The 20,143-nt window shown below is 45.8% G+C and overlaps 1 protein-coding gene across 2 annotated transcripts in view; it reads right to left on the bottom strand.

Annotated features, from left to right (window-relative positions):
• Positions 1 to 2,550: 2,550 nt before the first annotated feature.
• Positions 2,551 to 20,143, bottom strand: part of CCDC60 (coiled-coil domain containing 60) — a 120,531-nt gene continuing 102,938 nt past the window's right edge. For both annotated transcript variants that reach the window (XM_038373513.2, XM_043498263.1), the window contains 7 exons: positions 19,829 to 19,915; positions 11,408 to 11,500; positions 10,912 to 11,001; positions 9,954 to 10,076; positions 8,034 to 8,165; positions 5,066 to 5,255; positions 2,551 to 3,327 (listed from right to left, as the gene is read on the bottom strand). In XM_038373513.2, coding sequence (XP_038229441.1) covers positions 3,220 to 3,327; positions 5,066 to 5,255; positions 8,034 to 8,165; positions 9,954 to 10,076; positions 10,912 to 11,001; positions 11,408 to 11,500; positions 19,829 to 19,915 — 823 coding nt within the window. In that variant the 3' untranslated portion in view covers positions 2,551 to 3,219. The remainder of the gene's footprint in view (positions 3,328 to 5,065; positions 5,256 to 8,033; positions 8,166 to 9,953; positions 10,077 to 10,911; positions 11,002 to 11,407; positions 11,501 to 19,828; positions 19,916 to 20,143) is intronic.

The following is a 20,143-nucleotide window of genomic DNA, read 5'->3' as shown; positions in this document are numbered from 1 at the left end:
GACCCGACCGGCCCCTTCACCGTGAGCCGGCAACACGAGCTGCTGCCGGTCCGTTTCCAGACCGCGCCAAGGAAACATCTATACACGCTCGTGCTCCACACCCTTCACGTCCTCACCCTCGCGTCCCGCCCTGACACAAAGTGATGGGACCTCCTGCCACCTCTAGAGGGTGAGGAGCCCCAGTGGGCCAGCCTCTATTCCACCTTGGACCCGAGGCCCACCAGGGATATCAGTTGGCAGCTCCTTCACAGGGCTGTGAGCACGGGCGTGTACTTGGCATGGTTCACCCCAATCCCGGACACCTGCCCCTTTTGCGGTGTGAGGGAAACCCTGGTGCATGTCTACCTGGAGTGTGCCAGGCTGCAGCCCCTATTCCGGCTCCTCACGAATATTTTGTTAAGATTTTGGTTGCACTTTTCCCCTCACCTCCTTATCTATGCACTCCCTGTCTGTGGCCCCACCAGGTCACGGGACCTCCTGGTCAACCTCCTCCCGGCCCTGGCTAAAGTGGCCATCTATAAAACCAGCGTGAGGAGGTGGGGCCGATGGAGTCTCCTGTGACTGTGGAGCCTATTTCTGATGCTCCGTCTGCTCACGCCTCGGGGCAGAGTTCCTCTGGGCAGCGTCCGCTGACTCCCTTGACGCCTTCGAGGAGCAGTGGGCGCTGTCCAGGGTGCTCTGCTCAGTGTCCCAGTCCGGCTCCCTTCGTTTGACCCTTTGACTGCACCCGTCCCTGTTGTTCATTAGTTGTCCCCCGGAATTATTTGGTATCCAGGTACTGTGGACCCCCCTCTTAGGCTGGGGGTGGGCTTTGCCCGCCCACTTCCTGGATCCCAATACAACTACTCTGCTGTACCTAACTGGCCTCGGCCTCTCACAGGGGATTCTTTCGGTCAGCTTCTCAGCAGGTGTAACCCTGGGTGTGTCTACTGATTTCCATGGAGAGTCACCGATCTGCACCTCAGCATCTGGCCCTTTAAATTTCCATTTCTGATTGGTCAGGGAAGAACCAGAACCTGGTGCCTCGCTCACGCGGACATCTCCACTTCTGAACTATATTCAACAGCTCGGAATAAAGGCTGATACGCTGGCCAGCACCTACTGTTGTAACAGCTTAGCTAGGAGATCACTGGCGGCTAAATTATGTCAGCCTTCCACTAGGAGTAGTAGGGGGAGGCAAGCAACACAAGTAGTTTTCAGATGGAGCTTGATCCATTTATGACTGAGATTATGAGAGAGGCTATGATTTTGTCATGGATATTTTTAGTAAAAGTCAGGGACAGGTCATGGACTTCTGTGAATTTTTCTTTACTGCCCGTGACCTGTCTGACTTTTGCTAAAAATATCCATGATAAAATGAGAAGGAACTGGGCAGCTGCTGGGTGGCTGGGAGCTCTGGGGCCCCATGACCATTGGGGACACAGAGCTCCAATGTCCCCCTGCCTCGGGGGGGAGCAGCTGGGGTCTGCCTCCCCCATGGGGGTGGTGGCAGCCAGGGTCCCCCTGCCACCGTGGCTGGTGGGGAACTGCAGTTATTCCCCAGTCCCTCACAGAGGCTGGGAGTTGTGGGGTACCCCCCTGCCTGTGGCAACTGGGAGTTGTGGGGTACCCCCACTGCCTATGGCAGCGGGAAGCTTGGGGGCCTGCTGCCTCAGGCAGTGGGGGTACCTCACAGCTCCCTGGTGCTGCGGGAGGTGTCAGAAGGGACCCTGCAGCTCCCAGCCACCAGGGCTGAAATCCTGGAGGTCTTTGGAAGTCATAGATTCTGTGACTTCTGCGAGCTCCATGACAAAATCGAAGCTTTAATTATGAGACAGGGTTGCCTGCAACAGCAGAGTTGATAACCAAGAATTTCCCCTCCAGTCCTATCTTTGATTTAGGTTGAATGTAATATCACCGATCACCACACGATGTCACAACAAGCCAAGTAATGACATATGACTTGCATACAAACGCAAGTGATACCACAGTGTAACATAAGCCATAGTTACAGATTCTAAGGACAGTAAAATAGCAAGGCCCTTCCTATCACATGTTCACTAACAAAGCATTACTGACATTTCAATGATCATTGTACTGACCTGGATCCTGATTTTTAGTCTTGTTTTCCTTTTGTGGCTGGAAGATGAACTGAACTCCAGGGTTCTGCATAACCAGATGTTCTGCGGAAGCTTTGACAAGGCCTGGAAATCCCTAGCCCACTGGCTTTTTTTCTTATTTCAGGCTTAATCACCGAAATGCCAGATTTACTATTAATGGGAAGAACTGTAGAGTCTAGGAATTACTTGTGCTGTCATTGCACTCCTGCTCCCAGGGATGGCACTGATGAGTCAAACTGGGGGTGGGGGGTGAAATGATACATTTCCCTGGAGGGGTAACTCAGTAATATTCTCTTTAGTCCACACTCCTGCTGAGGAGGAGTCATTCTACCCTCTTAGAGAACAGCAGACTGATGATAACTGAACGCTCAGAAGAGCAGGTGAAAAGACATCTGTTTGTTTTTGGAAACCCCAACTGGAAAATGAGCAATTACAGAAAAGTACCCCAGAATACAGAACATTTGAATAGTGATTTTAATAAAGCAAAACCAATGCACCATGGATATTCCTAAAATAATTGTAAAGAACAAACTCAAACATTTTAACTAAGATACAAAAAATAACACAGAAAGGGTTTGGCTCAAAGCTTAAAATATTCAAGTGCTAGGGATTCTTTTTCTTTTTTTTTAAGCAAAGGGCAAGATAGTAAAACTGGAGTGAAGAACAACTAAGATCGGTTTTCTCTATCTAAACATCTAAAGCAGAAGGTTCTATAATGGAAAAGGGTGAGCAAATGAAAAGGTATTGGTGATTCTCAGTTCTCCATTGCCATTTGAGGAGTGTTTCTGAAGCACTTGTATGATATTGTGGTTTACAACTTGTCTTAATTCTAAATGAAAATATGAGACTGAGCTCTTGCTGCAGGCCCATAAGGCTACCTGGAAAGGAACAGCAGTATTTGGTTTCTCTTTTTTGGTGGTCACTGCGTAAATATGGGCTGGTGTTAAGATAAGCATTGTGGAATTACACATTTCAATAGCTACGGAGCATATACAATCGAAGTGGTTTCCAAAGTTTATTTCCCCAGCCCTCATTCAGGCAGATCTCACCAGGAACTAGATCTCTGTTTGAAGCACCAAGACTTCCCTCTTGTGGCCAGGAAACCAGTTCCTTTGACCTTTCAGCACAAGGGTGGAGCGCTATGAGCTCTTACGGGGATTCTGACTCGAGTCTGAAGCCACGCTTTGTAATCCACTTCTGGCATCTGAACGATATTTTCACGCACAAACTGAAAAATAAAGGGGCATTTTCCTTAGCACTTTATATTGTATATAAGAGATGCTGATACCATCTGACTGTAGGACAACCACCATAAAGCCTGCAAACTGTTAGCATGTTAACCTCTTTTAGATTGGTATGATAAAAATGAAAAGGGAAGTAAGTCTTTTAATATAAGTTTCTATAATAGTGCATGTTAATTAAAATGAATTTAAAAATGGAAGCCCTTATGATCTTCAGTATTATTTCCACCGTAAAACCTGCAGAGCTAAGCTTGTATAAAGTGTAAAGCTATGCTTTTACCCAGAGTTGTGTTACGTTAAATTGGCTTAAAGATGAATCAAAGTGTTAGTCTGGAGCAGTGTCAGGCAGCTGACAGTGAATGTGGTTTTTCCTGTTCCTGAAATACTCCCACTGCCGTTATCAGATGCAGCCAGAAGGAACACCAGAGCCCTCCTCCATGGATGCTTGTGGAGAAGGTAGAAGAAGCTGGAAACAGAACTCAGCAGCATTAGTACCTTTTTCTTTTAGGTGCCATTCCTAACACTAGTGTGAAGAGAGAGCATGCAAAGGGCACGGAGTGGAAGCCACAATCAAAGATAAAGCGATACAGAATAACTGGCAGGCAACAGAGAATTCTAGGCTTCATGAACTGTGCATAATTGCAATGGGGAGCCTCTCTGGATAACTAATGCTCTACTCCGGGAGTTCCTGGTGTGATTACACAAGGCAGGGCTCCGGAGACAATGGTTACCTTTTTGTAAGTCACCAAGAAATGCAGTTAAACTGTCCCCAAGTTTTTTGGGTGTTGAAAGAACTTGTCCTTTTAATCACATGACACAACCTAATGTGTATAGTTTATCTGATGTAGCTGAGCAGCTTGTGTGTGATATTATTTAACATGTTTCCGTTGAGGGTTTTCAGCTGATACTGTAACCAGGAGAGGAAAGGGCTGTGATAACAACTGAAACCACAAGGTGGCATCATTGCCTTGTTTATAAATCTCTCTGCTTTTTCCACCAAATGCATCCGATGAAGTGAGCTGTAGCTCACGAAAGGTTATGCTCTAATAAATTTGTTAGTCTCTAAGGTGCCACGGGTACTCCTTTTCTTTTTGTTTACAGTAAGTTACTTATTTAGCATTCACAATCTATATTTAACATTTTCCTTCTTTTTCCCTTCCATCTTTCCTTCTCTCCCTCTTTCTTCTTTCCCTTGTGCAAATTATTTCTAGAGCTCTTTACTTGAGCCACTTGAGTAGTTCTTTACACATAAGCGGAGCAGCTTTTATTCACATGTTGCTGAAGCCTCTTCAAATAAATCTGTAGATTTCACAGTTCACTAGTGTGTTTCTTATTCTCTAGTGCTTGGCACACATCACATCTGTGAAATACAAGCCTTTCCTGGGCACAGCAACAATGGAATGTCCCTCTCTATGTATTTCAACTACTTATACTAACCTGCTGTCACTTTCACTTTGGTAGCAAATAAAATCAGTGATGAAACACCAACAAAACAATACTCATTAACAGGTTTCAGAGTACTTCAGTTACATCGCACCTTTCACCCAAAATGTTTAAAGGGCTTTACAAAAGTGTAAATTACAATCGCCGTTTTGCAGGGACGTGGCCCCATTGTCCCAAATCGTATATCTTTGTGACCTTCCATTGGGTAAATCACACTGCAAGATGCCTACCCTGCCCACCCCCCCCACCGGATTAGAACACTAACAGATGGACTCTCGTCACCTCCACGGCTGCACAGATGTCTGGAGAACACAACTCCCATACACGTAGCTCACTCAGCACCTTCAGAAAGGTGGTGGGACGGATTCTCACGTCTGGGTTCCTGCCAAACTTTTCCAGTTTCTTTAAGATTCTCTGTGTGTGATTGTCATTCTTCACAGTGTCTGGGATTCTGGACAGCAAACTGGAAAACCTGTAATAGCAGAGCAGAGATGAAATAAATGCCCTTGAAACTGATGTTTACACTGCTGGGCACCTCAGACTTACCTGATTTATTTGCCTCTCCTTCCCCCCCTCACCGAATGTGAGAAAAAAATGTCTTTGTGGGAAGCTTCACTGAGTATTAAATGCCACGGAATGATGCAAAGAAGCTTTGTTTCTATTGTTAACAGGACTGTGCACCCAACTTCCTTTGTGCGGCATTAAAAAGAGACCCCCCTGATTAGTCATTTACATTCCGGGTGACAAACCTTTGGTGTGAAAGCAAACAATAAAATAGTGACAAATGTTTCCATTTTACTTCTGATTTGCCCTGTTCATCTCTTCTCTTTCTTCTTTAGCCTCTATAGATTTTCCAAAGCAATCGCACCCTGATCTGACATACTTTCTGATTTTCTTTACTGTCCCTTTTCCCCTTTGTGTCATCATATTTTCCCCCTAGTATGTGCTGAGATAAATCTTCCTGATGTGAGAGTGTGCTTGTAACATTCAATCTTTGCCATTTCACTCGGAATATGGAGACTCAAGAGGAGAATTACACATTACAATAACAATAAAGCTCTTGTGAAAAGATGCATTTTTTAAAAATGTCCTGTTTAAATTTCTTTAGTGCTGCTTTGACAGCCCTGGAGACTGATATCTCTAATCCCTGGATGTGTCTGTGGAAGTGTGGTGGCTTTTCCCTTGTTCCCGGCAGGCCTTGAATTTGCCAGCACATCAACTAGTCTTTAGCAGCAAGTGCTGTCTCCCTCCAGCTGAAGATACGTATTAGTATTTCAGCAGCAAGAGGAGGTTCTTCCCAGAACCAATAAGGGGAGACAGTTTAGGCCTTGTCTATTCAGTGGTTCTCAAACTTTAGCAACCCGAGGACCCCCATTTTAATTTAAAAATTTTCAGAATCCTCCAAATCCCTTGCTCAGCCCCAGGCCCCGCCCCCACTCCAATCCTTCCCCCAAGGCTCAACCCCGCTCCACCTCTTTCCGCCCTGCTCCACCCCTGCACCTCCTCTTCTCCACTTCCCCACTTTGAGAAATGCTGCACTAGAAAGTTATCCCATTTTAACCATGCTGGTATAATTAAAGTAGTACAACCTCCCTAGGCCTTGTCTACAGTAGGAGGGTTTTGTCAATATAGTTATAGCAGTAAAGTGAAATTGTCAAAAACCCTTGAGCGTGGACACAGTTATGTTTGTATAGAAGTGCTTATAATTGGTACAGCTTATGCTAGTAAAATTAGGGCTAATCTACTTTACCAAGCCTGGGCAAGCATAGCTAGACCAGCGGAGCCCCATAGACAAGATGCAGCATAAGCCAGCAGAAGGAGTTCTGCCTGCATAGTGACACCATCTCTCCGAATGACATTAGCTAAGCTGGCAGGAGCACCCTTCTCTCAGTTTAGCTGTGCCTACAACAGGGATTGTCCCGGCAGAGCTATGCTGGCTGACAGTGTGATTTTTTTCATACTCCTACCTGTCAGAGCTCTGCCAGCAAAACTTTGTAGTGTAGATCAGGCTTTTTAGAGGTATAACTGCACCTACACTGAAGCTTTTACTGGCATAGCTCTGTTCCTTAAAAAGTAATAAATCGCCCCCTCCCTAACTGTAGGTATTCTAGTAAAACTTTTCAGTGTAGACCTGGGCCTAGTGTGGATGCAGTTATAGTAGTAAAAAGGTGCTTTACACCAGGACGGATATTCTTGTGGGAATAATGGGAATAATGATACTGTTTGAAGGCTCCTTTATACTTGTATAAGTACATCCACCCTAAGCCTGTACAGATATAATTAAAGCAATAAAATAAAATCACACCCCTACTCGACAGTTATAGTGGTGCAGCTTCCAAACTTAGACCAGGCCTTCAATTTGGGAGACAGGTGGGGCGAGTATGAGCTACAATTCAAAATGCAGCTTTTCTAAATAGACCAACATTTGCTTCTACATTCTCAGCATTTGCTTCTACATTCTCAGCATTTGCATTCTCAGTTAAGGTCAGTTGAGAAAAAGCATCTGGAACGTAGACTCTCGACACAAAATGTGCCGCCAGTTTACTTCACTTGATTTACTAAGGGAAGACTGACACAGCAGCCCTATTTCCTGTGCTGTGCAATATAGCTAATTTAATTCCCATCATCAAAGGCTGGAGCTCTGCAGGAGAGGTGCCTGCTTATCTCGTGGTGATGCCTTTTGCCCCGGGGAAGGATGAAGTCGATATCTGGGTGCAGTTTATATACACCAGCGGTGAAACGTTCTTCAAACATGCCTGACGGATAGACAGCTGGAGGCAACATCTTCTCCATCATCAACATTGCTAATAGGAACACAAGTTTTCATTTCCAACACCACATTATGTATGGATCAACATACGCTTATCGAGTGCCCGTCATTCTAAGGATCCCAAAATGTTTTGCAAACTTATGCCTCCTATAAGGCCATACACTGGAGATGCAGAGTTGCCTGGAGGCATCAGACTTTTTTAAAATGGAAACGGGCTTTTTACACCCTCTCTCCTCCCATCTTCACCAAGCAGATTTACAACACAAGTTGATATCTGGTCCTGGATATCATTGTTGCATCTTCACTTAGACAGTGTTTATAAGGGTGCTAAAATCAAGCCCTGAGTGATGGTATTTAAGAGGGTTTACTGGTTTCTAAGAAGACTTTCTTTTGGTTTTACAGAAGAAAAAAAAGATCTGAAAATAAAGACGAGCTTTTGGTTCTAAAGGAAATGTTCTGGGGGTGTGTTTTCTTCCTTACCAGTTGCGTTCATCTTCATCATGTTCTCTTTCTGCTCTCAGGCCACACTGTCTCATTCTTTCTAGGTCTCTCTCAAAATACGTGATGTTTTTTAAAGATTGGTATTTCTGAGCACTCTTCTCCTCCCGCCTCCTACAAATAAACTTCCAAAAATTAAAACCGTATATTTTAAAAATGAACATTCTGATTGAATGTTAACTGGGAAGATACTTAGGATGGTGGAAGGCAATGAGATGAGAAAAATAGAGCATGTTCAGGCCATAGAGATTAGTAATATTTTGCACTTTGATAGCACTTTATAAATTAAGTTTCTCGGAATGATTTACTAACAATGAATTAAAGCCTCCATCAATTTAGTGAGCTAGGTAAAGTATATACTTAAGGATCAAATCATCCGACACTGAAATGCAGTCACCTCTGAGTTGTAAAGTATCTGTTGTTTAAGAGCATACCGCAATACTACATAACTCAGGGCAGGAAGAAAGAATGCTATTTTAAATATCTGAAACCCTATGGAGAATAGGCAGAATTTAATTACCTGAGTTGGTATTTTGTCCAGGATACCACACTAATATGCCATATCCTACAAAAAGCCCCATCCAGTTATAATGACCACAAGTAGTCAGGATCCCTACTTCTCTTCCCATCCAATAGCAGCTTCTCCAGCAGCACAGTCCCCAACATCATCACAATGGGACATTGGTTCAGGGTGAACTCAGCCAAGAGAGTGCCACCAACGAATTACCATCACTAGTTCCTGTCACATTTAGGTGGTCCTCAGAATCCTCTCATCCAAATACTGATCTACCCTGCTATGCTTGTGAGATTTATAGCAAAGGTGGAATCATTTCAGGTAATTAGATAGAGTCTGATTTATTCTTTTATCCGGAAAGATCCAGGAATCAGTCAATTCTTCACTCAGTCACAATGGGTGCTTATGAGAGATGACAGAGAAAACTCTTTGGGATTCTGGTTGAGGACCTAACATAACAGTAGAGGCGTGAATGTAAGAGTGGGGCGGTGGAAGGAGAAACTGGGGATACTGCCCTTTAAAATAACTATGTGAAGAGAGATCTCAGGTCTCTTATTTTCTACGCCTATAGAGCTCAGATGAGTCATAGGTGAAACATTTCAGTCTTTCTAGAGGAAAGGATGACCAATGCTGGTTGATCAATGGACCAGAATTGAAGCTGGCCTGGGAGAAGGCTGCTCACTTGTCCTCCGCATGAGACAGAAGGCTGCAACTGTAGCCACTAGAATTGTTCAGTAATATGAAAGGACAGTGACCTACATAGCGATGGTGGATGATCCAAAGATCATGTGTGGATTGGCTGTAATTTGGGGTGACTGAATAGCCGCTCTTTGGGAGAATAAGGATTAGCTTCAAAAGTAAGTAAATTCAACATTGTTTAATAGAGCCGCACTCCAAATGTGGTGTGCTAGAGAGAGTGGGATTCTTGAACCAAGGGTTAGGGAATTTGAAACCTTAGCAGCAGTTTAAGAGGTTTGTGTGACAAACTAGGAAGGCTGCCGTCAGCCTGGAAAACGTTAATTAAAGATATACCGTTGAACGTCACTCAGTCCACTGAATCAACTGGCTAGAATGTAAAGAAGACAATGGACTCTGAAGTTTGGGGGAACTTTTTCCCAGTGCCTGTAAATTACACATGTAAAGGTAAATATTCTGTGCAATGTCGTTAGGAATCATGCAGACAAATCTCTGCACAGTGGCTTGAATATTTGGCCCGAGCGTACATCCTTGCATGGGTACTCATAAAATCAGCTGGGCGTATACTCCATATGCCATTAGTCTGGTGCCACTCCACTGAAGTCAGCAGACCCATCTCTAAAAGGTTTGAGAGTTACAGACATGAGGCATGCAGTGCTTTGACAGCATACAGCAAGCATTCAAGTACTTACCGTTCAAGGATCTCCAGGTTGTCATGCAAACAAAAAGCTGCTTCTTCAGCTACTGCAGAGAACTTCTGCCTCATCTCAGCACACAAATTATATTTACTTTGAATGAAATAGCTGGCATGGGAGCTGCAGGTGAGAGCACACAAACACCATGGGTTATTCATTTCTGTGAAACAGTGCTGGGCAGCTCCAAACACAGAGCTTTGTAAAGTGATGTGAAATGAAAGCCTCAGCTCTCAGATGATTAAAAGTTCAGACATTCCTGGTCATAAACATGCAAATGAAGGAGTACAGAGCTGGGTTTAGAACTGAACAAGTACTAGAAAGAATGGTCTGCAAATATTCACCGGAATTCAAAAACAAATCTTTTCATCATATCCACAACCTCCTAGTTCTGGCGGTGACAAATTGAGTGCTTGAGATTAACTAGCAGGGATATTTATAAACCACAAATTGCTAGCTTGAATTCTGAAATATTCATGGACAGCAAATTTCTAGTTGCAGATTCATTTGAAAAATTCATAATTTGCACTGTGTTGGTTAGTTACAGAAATCATCCAAAACAGGGAACAGAAACAAAACTATACAAAATATAAATAAAGAGCAAATTGCAAATAATACCAGACACCGTGAAGAGCACAGGCAGCCTCTTTGCTAATAAGTGGTTATGATCTCACACTCTTTCATCTAATCTGCATCTTGTAAGGTTTAACTAGGCTTTTTTTTGCCCAGTAGTTGAATTAAACACAGACAGGTAAGTAGTTAAGGCAAAATCTATAGAATTGGCTTCACAACTCACATTAATGTACGTGGGAATCATATGACAAAATCCACATGGTATTGCATGGAAACCGAGCAGTCTGTGTGTCAGATAGTACACCTACTCTAGCAGAGTTTTCCTTACAGTTTTGCTTTCCACATGAATGCCCCTCATGAGCATTGCATGCAACATGCTACCTACCTTTTAGGTCTCTTTATGTGCTTTGTGCTCTCCTCCTCCTTAAAGGTTGCTGTGGTTGTTTTGTCCTCCCTCAGAGTCACAGATAGTGAACTGCAAGAAAAAACAAATTCCTTAAGATAGTACAGTATGCCTTACAAACCCAGACACTGTCACCGGGGTAGACAATTTCTGAGATGATAAACAGCTAAGATGTCAACCAGATTTATCTCGCTTGAAAATGGAAAATTCATTTTTAAGGTCAACATTGAAATTTAGGTGCACAACTCTCAGTGATGTAAGTAGGAAACCCAGGGCAAATCCCATGCACTGTACTGAAAACAGAAGATAGAAAACAGCAAATCAGTAACTGTCAGAAAGCAGGATTTCATCAACTCACCATACTCTTAGAACAATAAGATGCTATCTGTCATGTGCATACCATATGCTTTCCACATGTGAAGCTGATAGCATGGAGCATACTACATGCAACATGCTTAGATTCTGTAATTACGCCTACCTTTTAGGCCTCTGATCCAGTGATATTAAGCTCTCTTGGTACTTAACGGATGTTGGGTTTACTCTGTCATCCTTCAGAGTCACCGGTAGTGAACTACAAGACGAGACAAGACAAGGTTCTTAAAAACGTACAAGTATGCCTTCTCCAGCATATGAAATATCCTGCTGGCACTGATGAATTACTCCCAATATGACAGACTTATTCAGAGCCATCCAGAGATAAGATTTATACTTGATGTTTCTCTCCCCTTTAACTCAGCCCAAGAGAAAAAAATATTGCAGTAAATGTCAGATTATAACATGTGTCGTGTTCTTTGAGTCTGTAGTGTGGAATCCACCACACAACTGGGGGCTGGCTACAGAAACTGGGGCAAACTGAATCATGGAATTAGATTCAGTGGAGGGCTGGGACATCACAGGCCTTCATCTTTCCTGGTTTAGTGGCAACAGTAGATCTAGCCAGAGGCTCAGTGGTGGTATGATACCTCTTGCTTTGGCAGTGACAGTGGCTCCTGGAAGGTGAGGAGGGGAAGAACATGGCAGCTTGATCTCCTTTCTTCCCTGTTAGTTAATCCAAAGGGAGAGAGTTGGGAGACTTATGGCATCTTGTTCCTCCTATTACTGACAAATTCACATTACACGTCACAGATTCTATCAGAACCTAACTCAAAAATGAGCTTGGAGACGCTGCATAGATACACACGTCCTGTCTGTAACAGAATTATGGCCTAATAAGAGTTAGTGAATTAATACCTAATTAAGCCAATAGTTTAGCCTGGGTTTGAATAAGTCTCAAATAGAAGCCCCCGTCTATTTCTTAGATGAGACACAGCCTAGTGACATAAGCAGTCAAACAGGGCTGGCAGACAGTTATTGAAACACCTTCTGTAGTAGGAAATTCCTCCCCTTTTTACCTTCAGACAAACACACCATTTCTGGTCTTAAAAGAGACCCTTAAGTGAGCACTTTGTCAGTGCAATTATAATGGATAGGCCCAAATTGCTTCTCATTCAGGCCACCACCTTCCAGTTTCAGAGGTAAATTCAACACAATAATTATCAGGTGTTAAGTGTGAGAAATAATTCATACCACCACATACTAGCCTAGTGGTTTAGGGCAGGGGAAGCAGTAGATCTGATATATCTTGATTTCAGTAAAGCTTCTGACACAGTCCCACATGACATTCTCATAAGAAAACTGGAGCAATGTGATCTAGATTAAATTACTATCAGGTGGGTGTACAACTTGTTGAAAAACCATACTCAAGGAGTAATTATCAGCAGTTCACTGTCTGACTGGGAGAGCATTTCTAGTGGGATCCCACAGGGATCAGTCCTGGTTCTGGTAATAGTCAATATTTTCATTAATAACTTGGATAATGGAGAGCAGAGTATGCTTATACAATCTTAAAATGACACCAAGCTGGGAGGGGTTGCAAAGCAGTGATGAGCTGCCAAAATCTTAACCGGTTCCCTCCTCACCCCATGAGGGGGGCGTGGCCCACCCCTGCCCCCTGGGGACTCCTGCTCCATCCAACCCCCCGCGTTCCTTGACCCCCCCCGACCCCTGCCCCATCCACCCCCCTCCCCTGTTCCCTGACTGCCCCCAGAACTGGGCAGGAGGGTCTCGTGGGCCACCGTAGTGGGTGCCTACCCTGCCCCTAAGAGCCAGAGGGACCTGCCGGTGGGTGAGGTGGGGAGTCCTGGTAGTGCTTACCTGGGGCAGCTCCCAGGAAACATCCAACTCTCTGGCTCCTAGGGGCGGGGGAGCGTAACTGGGGGGGGGAGCAGGGGGAGTGGCCGCTCCCCCATTGATCACATCAAAAGTGGCGCCTTAGGCGCTGACTCCATGGGTGCTCCGGGGCTGGAGCACCCACAGGGAAAATTTGGTGGGTGCAGAGCACCCACCAGCAGCTCCCCGCCCTGCGCCCGGCCCCAGCTCACCTCACCTCCGCTCCGCCTCCTCCCCTGAACGCGCCGCCCCGCTCTGCTTCTCCATCCCCTCCCCTGACTTCCCGCGAATCAGCTGTTCGCACGGGAAGCCGGGGAGGGCTGAGAAACAAGCGGCGGCTTCGCACTCAGGCCCAGGGAGGCGGAGGCGAGCTGGCGCAGGGAACAGTTCCCCTGTGTGCCACCCCGGGTTACCTGCTGCAGCGTGGGTGGCCCTCTTCATGCCCCTCTGCCCCAGCTCACCTCTGCTCTGCCTCCTCCTCCCTGGGCCTGAGTGTGAAGCCGCCACTTGCTTCTCAGCCCCCCCGGCTTCCCGTGCAAACAGCTGATTTGCGGGAAGCTGGGGGGGGGGCGGAGAAGCAGAGTGGGGAAGCGTGTTTAGGGGAGGAGGTGGAGGTGGAGCAGAGATGAGCTGGGGCCGGGCGCAGGGTGGAGCAGGGCGGGGAGCTGCCAGTGCGTGCTCTGCACACATCAAATTTTCCCTGGGGGTGCACCAGCCCCGGAGCACCCACGGAGTCAGCGCCTAAGGCAACCAGTTCTAAAAGGGCTTCTAAATTTAACAACTGGTTCTAGCAAACTGGTGTTAACCGACTCCAGCTCACCTCTGGTTGCAAGCACTTTGGAGGACAAGGTTAGAATTCAAAAGGACCTTGACAAATTAGAGAATTGGACAAGATGACATTTAATAAGAGAAAAGCACTACACTTAGGAAGGAAAAATCAGATGTACAACTACAAAATGGGCAATAACTGGCTAGGCTGTAGTACTTCTGAAAAGGATCTGTGGGTTATCACAAATTGAATACAAGTCAACAATGTGATACAGTTGCGAAAAAAGCTAGCATCGTTCTGGGTTGCATTAACAGGAGTGTCGTATATAAGACACGAGAGGTAAATGTCCTGCTCTACTTGGTACTGGTGAGGCCTCAGCTGGAGTACTTTCTCCAATTCTGAGTGCTGCACTTTTGGAAAGACGTGGAAAAATTGGAGATACTCCAGAGAAGAGCAACAAAAATTATTAAAGATTTAGAAAACCTGATCTATGGAAGAAAAGTTAAAAAAAACTGGGCATGTTTAGATTTGAGAAAAGACGACTGAGGGGGACCTGATAACAGTCTTCAAATATGTTGTGGGCTATTAGAAGGAGGATGGCGATCAATTGTTCTGCATGCCCACGGACAATAGGAGAAAAAGTAATGGGCTTAATCTGCAGGAAGGATGATTTAGGTTAGATATTAAGAAAAAACCTCTCTAACTACAGGGATAGTTAAGTTCTGAAATAGGATTCCAAGGGAGGTTGTGAAATACCTGTCGTTGGAGGTTTTAAAGAACAGGTTGGACAAACATCTGTCAGGATCATCTAGTTTTACTTGATGACATCTCAAGGTCCCTACATTTCAATAATTCTGTATACTAGAATAATTGAGAGCAGATCAGTGCTAGTCCATGTACCATTCTTTCTCCATAAGATCTCACTGTCACATTCCCAATACTGGCAAATTGTGGGAGATATCCTCTGACAATAAATGGGTCTTAGTCCACACAGGTTTAGCTGGTCTGAAAGTGGAGAGGTTAAACCATGTTTCGTCTTGTTTACCTGCGAATGTAAATGCACAAAGGTACATTTTTAGCCACAGCTGCATGACTCTTCTTAATGTTAGTGTGAGCCAGAAAGCAAAATTCCAAAGCAATTCCAAAATTCCAATATTGAAAATGCACAACTCTAGTAATTGGGGATGCATAATACAGCTTCTCCAATCCCGTCTCTAAGCCCTGGTCTACACTAGGCGTTGAGGTCGAATTTAGCAGCGTTAAATCGATTTAACCCTGCACCTGTCCACATGACAAAGCCCTTTTTTTCGACTTAAAGGGCTCTTAAAATCCATTTCCTTACTCCACCCCCGACAAGGGGATTAGCGCTGAAATCGGTTTTGCTGGGTCGAATTTGGGGTACTGTGGACACAATTAGACGGTATTGGCCTCTGGGACCTATCCCAGAGTGCTCCATTGTGACCGCTCTGGACAGCACTCTCAACTCAGATGCACTGACCAGGTAGACAGGAAAAGGCCCGCGAACTTTTGAATTTCAATTTCCTGTTTGGCAGGTGTGGCAAGCTGCAGGTGACCATGCAGAGCTCATCAGCAGAGGTGACCATGATGGAGTCCCAGAATCACAAAAGAGCTCCAGCATGGACCGAATGGGAGGTACGGGATCTGATCGCTGTATGGGGAGAGGAATCCGTGCTATCAGAACTATGTTCCAGTTTTCAAAATGCCAAAACATTTGTGAGAATCTCCCAGGGCATGAAGGACAGAGGCCATAACAGGGACCTGAAGCAGTGCCGCATGAAACTTAAGGAGCTGAGGCAAACCTACCAGAAAACCGGAGAGGCGAACGGCCGCTCCGGGTCAGATCCCCAAACATGCTGCTTCTATGATGAGCTGCATGCCATTTTAGGGGTCAGCCACCACTACCCCAGCCGTGTTGTTTGACTCCTTCAATAGAGATGGAGGCAACAAGGAAGCAGGTTTTGGGGACGAGGAAGACGATGATGATGAGGTTGTAGATAGCTCACAGTAAACAAGCGGAGAAACCGGTTTTCCCGACAGCCAGGAACTGTTTCTCACCCTGGACCTGGAGCCAGTACCCCCCAAACTCACCCAAGGCTGCCTCCCGACCCGCCAGGTGGAGAAGGGACCTCTGGTGAGTGTACCTTTTAAAATACTATACAAAGTTTTAAAGCCAGCATGTTTAATGATTAATTTGCCCTGGCATTTGTGGCTCTCCTGAATATACTCCCAAAGCCTTTGCAAAAGGTTTCTGGGGAGGGCAGCCTTATTCCATCTACCACGGTAGGACACTTTACCACTCCAGGCCAGTAGCATGTACTCGGGAATCATTGTAGAACAAAGCATTGCAGTGTATGTTTGCTGGCGTTCAAACAACATCCGTTCTTTATCTTTCTGTGTTATCCTCAGGAGAGAGATATCATTCATGGTCACCTGGTTGAAATAGGGTGCTTTTCTTAAGGGGACATTCAGAGGTCACTGTTTCTGCTGGGCTATTTGCTTATGGCTGAACAGAAATGTTCCCCGCTGTTAGCCATGCGGGGGGGAGGCAAAATGCAACCTTGTAACGAAAGCACATGTGCTATGTATGTAATGTTAACAGCAAGGTTTACCGTGAAAGAGTGTACCCATTATTCTATAAAATGTGTCTTTTTAAATACCACTGTCCCTTTTTTTTTCTCCACCAGCTGCATGTGTTTCAAGGATCACAGGATCTTCTCCTTCCCAGAGGCTAGCGAAGATTAGAAGGTGAAAAAAACGCACTCACGATGAAATGTTCTCTGAGCTCATGCTGTCCTCCCACACTGACAGAGCACAGACGAATGCATGGAGGCAGACAATGTCAGAGTGCAGGAAAGCACAAAATGACTGGGAGGAGAGGTGGCGGGCCGAAGAGAGTAAGTGGCGGGCTGAAGAGATGGCTGAAGCTGAAAGGTGGTGGCAGAGTGATGAGAGGAGGCAGGATTCAATGCTGAGGCTGCTGGAGGATCAAACCAATATGCTCCAGTGTATGGCTGAGCTGCAGGAAAGCCAGCAGGAGCACAGACCGCCGTTACAGCCCCTGTGTAACCAACTGCCCTCCTCCCCAAGTTCCATATCCTCCTCACCCAGACGCCCAAGAATGCGATGGGGGGGGCCTCCGGTCACCCAGCCACTCCACCCCAGAGGATTGCCCAAGTAACAGAAGGCTGGCATTCAATAAGTTTTAAAGTTTTAAACTTTTAAAGTGCTGTGTGGCCTTGTCCTTCCCTCCTCCACTACCCTTCCTGGGCTACCTTGGTAATTATCCCCCTATTTGTGTGATGAATTAATAAAGAATGCATGAATGTGAAGCAACAATGACTTTATTGCCTCTGCAAGCGGTGATCGAAGGGAGGTGGGGGGGGTGGTTAGCTTACAGGGAAGTAGAGTGAAACAAGGGGCGGGGGGTTTCATCAAGGAGAAACAAACAGAACTTTCACACCCTAGCCTGGCCAATCATGAAACTGGTTTTCAAAACTTCTCTGATGTGCACTGCACCCTCCTGTGCTCTTCTAACCACCCTGGTGTCTGGCTGTGCGTAACCAGCAGCCAGGCGATTGGCCTCAACCTCCCACCCCACCATAAATGTCTCCCCCTTACTCTCACAGATATTGTGGAGCGCACAGCAAGCAGTAATAACAGTGGGAATATTGGTTTTGCTGAGGTCTAACTGAGTCAGTAAACTGCGCCAGCGTACTTTTAAATGTCCAAATGCACATTCTACCACCATTCTGCACTTGCTCAGCCTGTAGTTGAACAGCTCCTGACTACTGTCCAGGGTGCCTATGTATGGCTTCATGAGCCATGGCATTAAGGGGTAGGCTGGGTCCCCAAGGAGAACTATAGGCATTTCAACATTCCCAACAGTTATTTTCTGGTCTGGGAAGAAAGTCCCTTCCTTCAGCTTTTGAAACAGACCAGAGTTCCTGAAGATGCGAGTGTCATGTACCTTTCCTGGCCATCCCAGGTTGGTGTTGGTGAAATGTCCCTTGTGATCCACCTGTGCTTGCAGCACTATTGAAAAGTACCCCTTGCGGTTTATGCAGTCGCTGGCTTGGTGCTCTGGTGCCAAGATAGGGATATGGGTTTCATCTATGGCCCCACCACAGTTAGGGAATCCCATTGCAGCAAAGCAATCCACTATGACCTGCACATTTCCCAGGTTCACTACCCTTGATATCAGCAGATCTTTGATTGCGTTGGCTACTTGCATCACAGCAGCCCCCACAGTAGATTTGCCCACTCCAAATTGATTCCCGACTGACCGGTAGCTGTCTGGCGTTGCAAGCTTCCACAGGGCTATTGCCACTCGCTTCTCAACTGTGAGGGCTGCTCTCATCTTGGTATTCTTGTGCCTCAGGGCAGGGGAAAGCAAGTCACAAAGTTCCATGGAAGTGCCCTTATGCATGTGAAAGTTTTGCAGCCACTGGGAATCGTCCCAGACCTGCAACACTATGCGGTTCCACCAGTCTGTGCTTGTTTCCCGGGCCCAGAATCGGCGTTCCACCACATGAGCCTGCCCCATTAGCACCAAGATGCCCACATTGTCAGGGCACATGCTTTGAGAGAAGTCTGTGTCCATATCCTCATCACTCTCGTAACAGCGCTGATGTTGCCTACTCACCTGGTTTCGCTTTGCCAGGTTCTGGTGCTGCATATACTGCTGGATAATGTGTGTGGTGTTTAATGTGCTCCTAATTGCCAAAGTGATCTGAGCGGGTTCCATGCTTGCCGTGGTATGGTGTCTGCACAGAAAAAAGGTGCTGAACGATTGTCTGTTGTTGCCCTGACGGAGGAAGGGGCAACTGACGACATGGCTTACAGGGTTGGCTTACAGGGAATTAAAATCAACAAAGGGGGTGGCTTTGCGAGAAACTGAATGGCCACCTCAAGGATAGAACTCAAAACTGGGTTTAGCAGGCCATTGATTTCACAGAGGGAGGGAGGAGAAAATGAATACAAAACAAATCTGGTCTATTTCTTGTTTTGAGCCACTTCATCTCTCTTTATACATCTTGCTGGCAGCAGACTGTGCAGTACGACCGCTAGCCATCGTCACCTCCTGGGTGCTCGGCAGAAGATGGTGCAGTATGACTGCTGGCCATCATCTTCTGCTGGCTGCAGATTAAAAAACAGTGCACTGCCAGTAGGACTCAATTGCCATGAGACCAAACAAGGGAAATGACCTGGCTGAGTCACTCCCACGTTTGCCCAGGTGCCCAGTTAAAAGAGCACCCAGGACTATGTCGATGATGGCTACCAGTCATATTGCACTGTCTGCTGCCAAAAGGCAATAAACTGCTGCTGTGTAGCAATGCAGTACCATGTCTGCCAGCACCCAGGAGACATACAGTGACGGTTAGCTGAGCAGGCTCCATGCTTGCTGTGGTATGGCGTCTGCACAGGTAACTCAAGAAAAAAGGCGCAAAACGATTGTCTGCCCTTGCTTTTACGGAGGGAGGGAGGGAATGGGGGCCTGACGATATGTACCAAGAACCACCCGTGACAATGTTTTAGCCCCATCAGGCACTGGGATTTCTACCCAGAATTCCAATGGGCGGTGGAGACTGCGGGAACTTTGGGATAGCTACCCACAGTGCAAAGCTCCGGAAGTCAATGGTTGCCCGGTACTGTGGACACAGTCCACTAATTACATGCATTTAGAGCATTTGTGTGGGGGGACACACACTTGACTGTATAAAAACGCTTTCTATAAAACTGACTTCTATAAATTCGACCTAATTTTGTAGTGTAGACATACCCTTACAGCAGACCAAGCTGGGTGTAATTCATGCATGTGACTTTATGAGCTGTTTTCCACTTGTGAAGATGATTGCATATCTCATACTACATCACACATTTATTCTTTTTTAACGTTCCTACCTTTTAGGTCTCTGTCCCAGTATGCTTTCCTGGTCCTTAAAGGCTGTTAGGCTCGTTCTCTCATTCCTTTGATATACTGGTGGGGAACTGCAAGATAAGACAATATCAGTCAGAATATACCTTCTCCAGCGCATGAGCATTGGTGCTGGAGCTGATTGTCAATCTTGAGAAGAGACATGGCTTCTTGCAGAGCTTTGGGGTTTTATAACCCAAAGATGTGTGGGTCAGATCCTCAGATGTTTTGATTTGATGTAGCTCTGCTGACTTCAATAGAGCTATCCCACGTTACACCAGCTGAGGATCTGGCCCATATGT

The sequence above is a fragment of the Dermochelys coriacea genome, chromosome 15 (genome assembly GCF_009764565.3).
Source record: "Dermochelys coriacea isolate rDerCor1 chromosome 15, rDerCor1.pri.v4, whole genome shotgun sequence".
Classification (NCBI taxonomy): domain Eukaryota; kingdom Metazoa; phylum Chordata; order Testudines; family Dermochelyidae; genus Dermochelys; species Dermochelys coriacea.
This window is presented reverse-complemented; position numbering and strand designations above follow the sequence as displayed.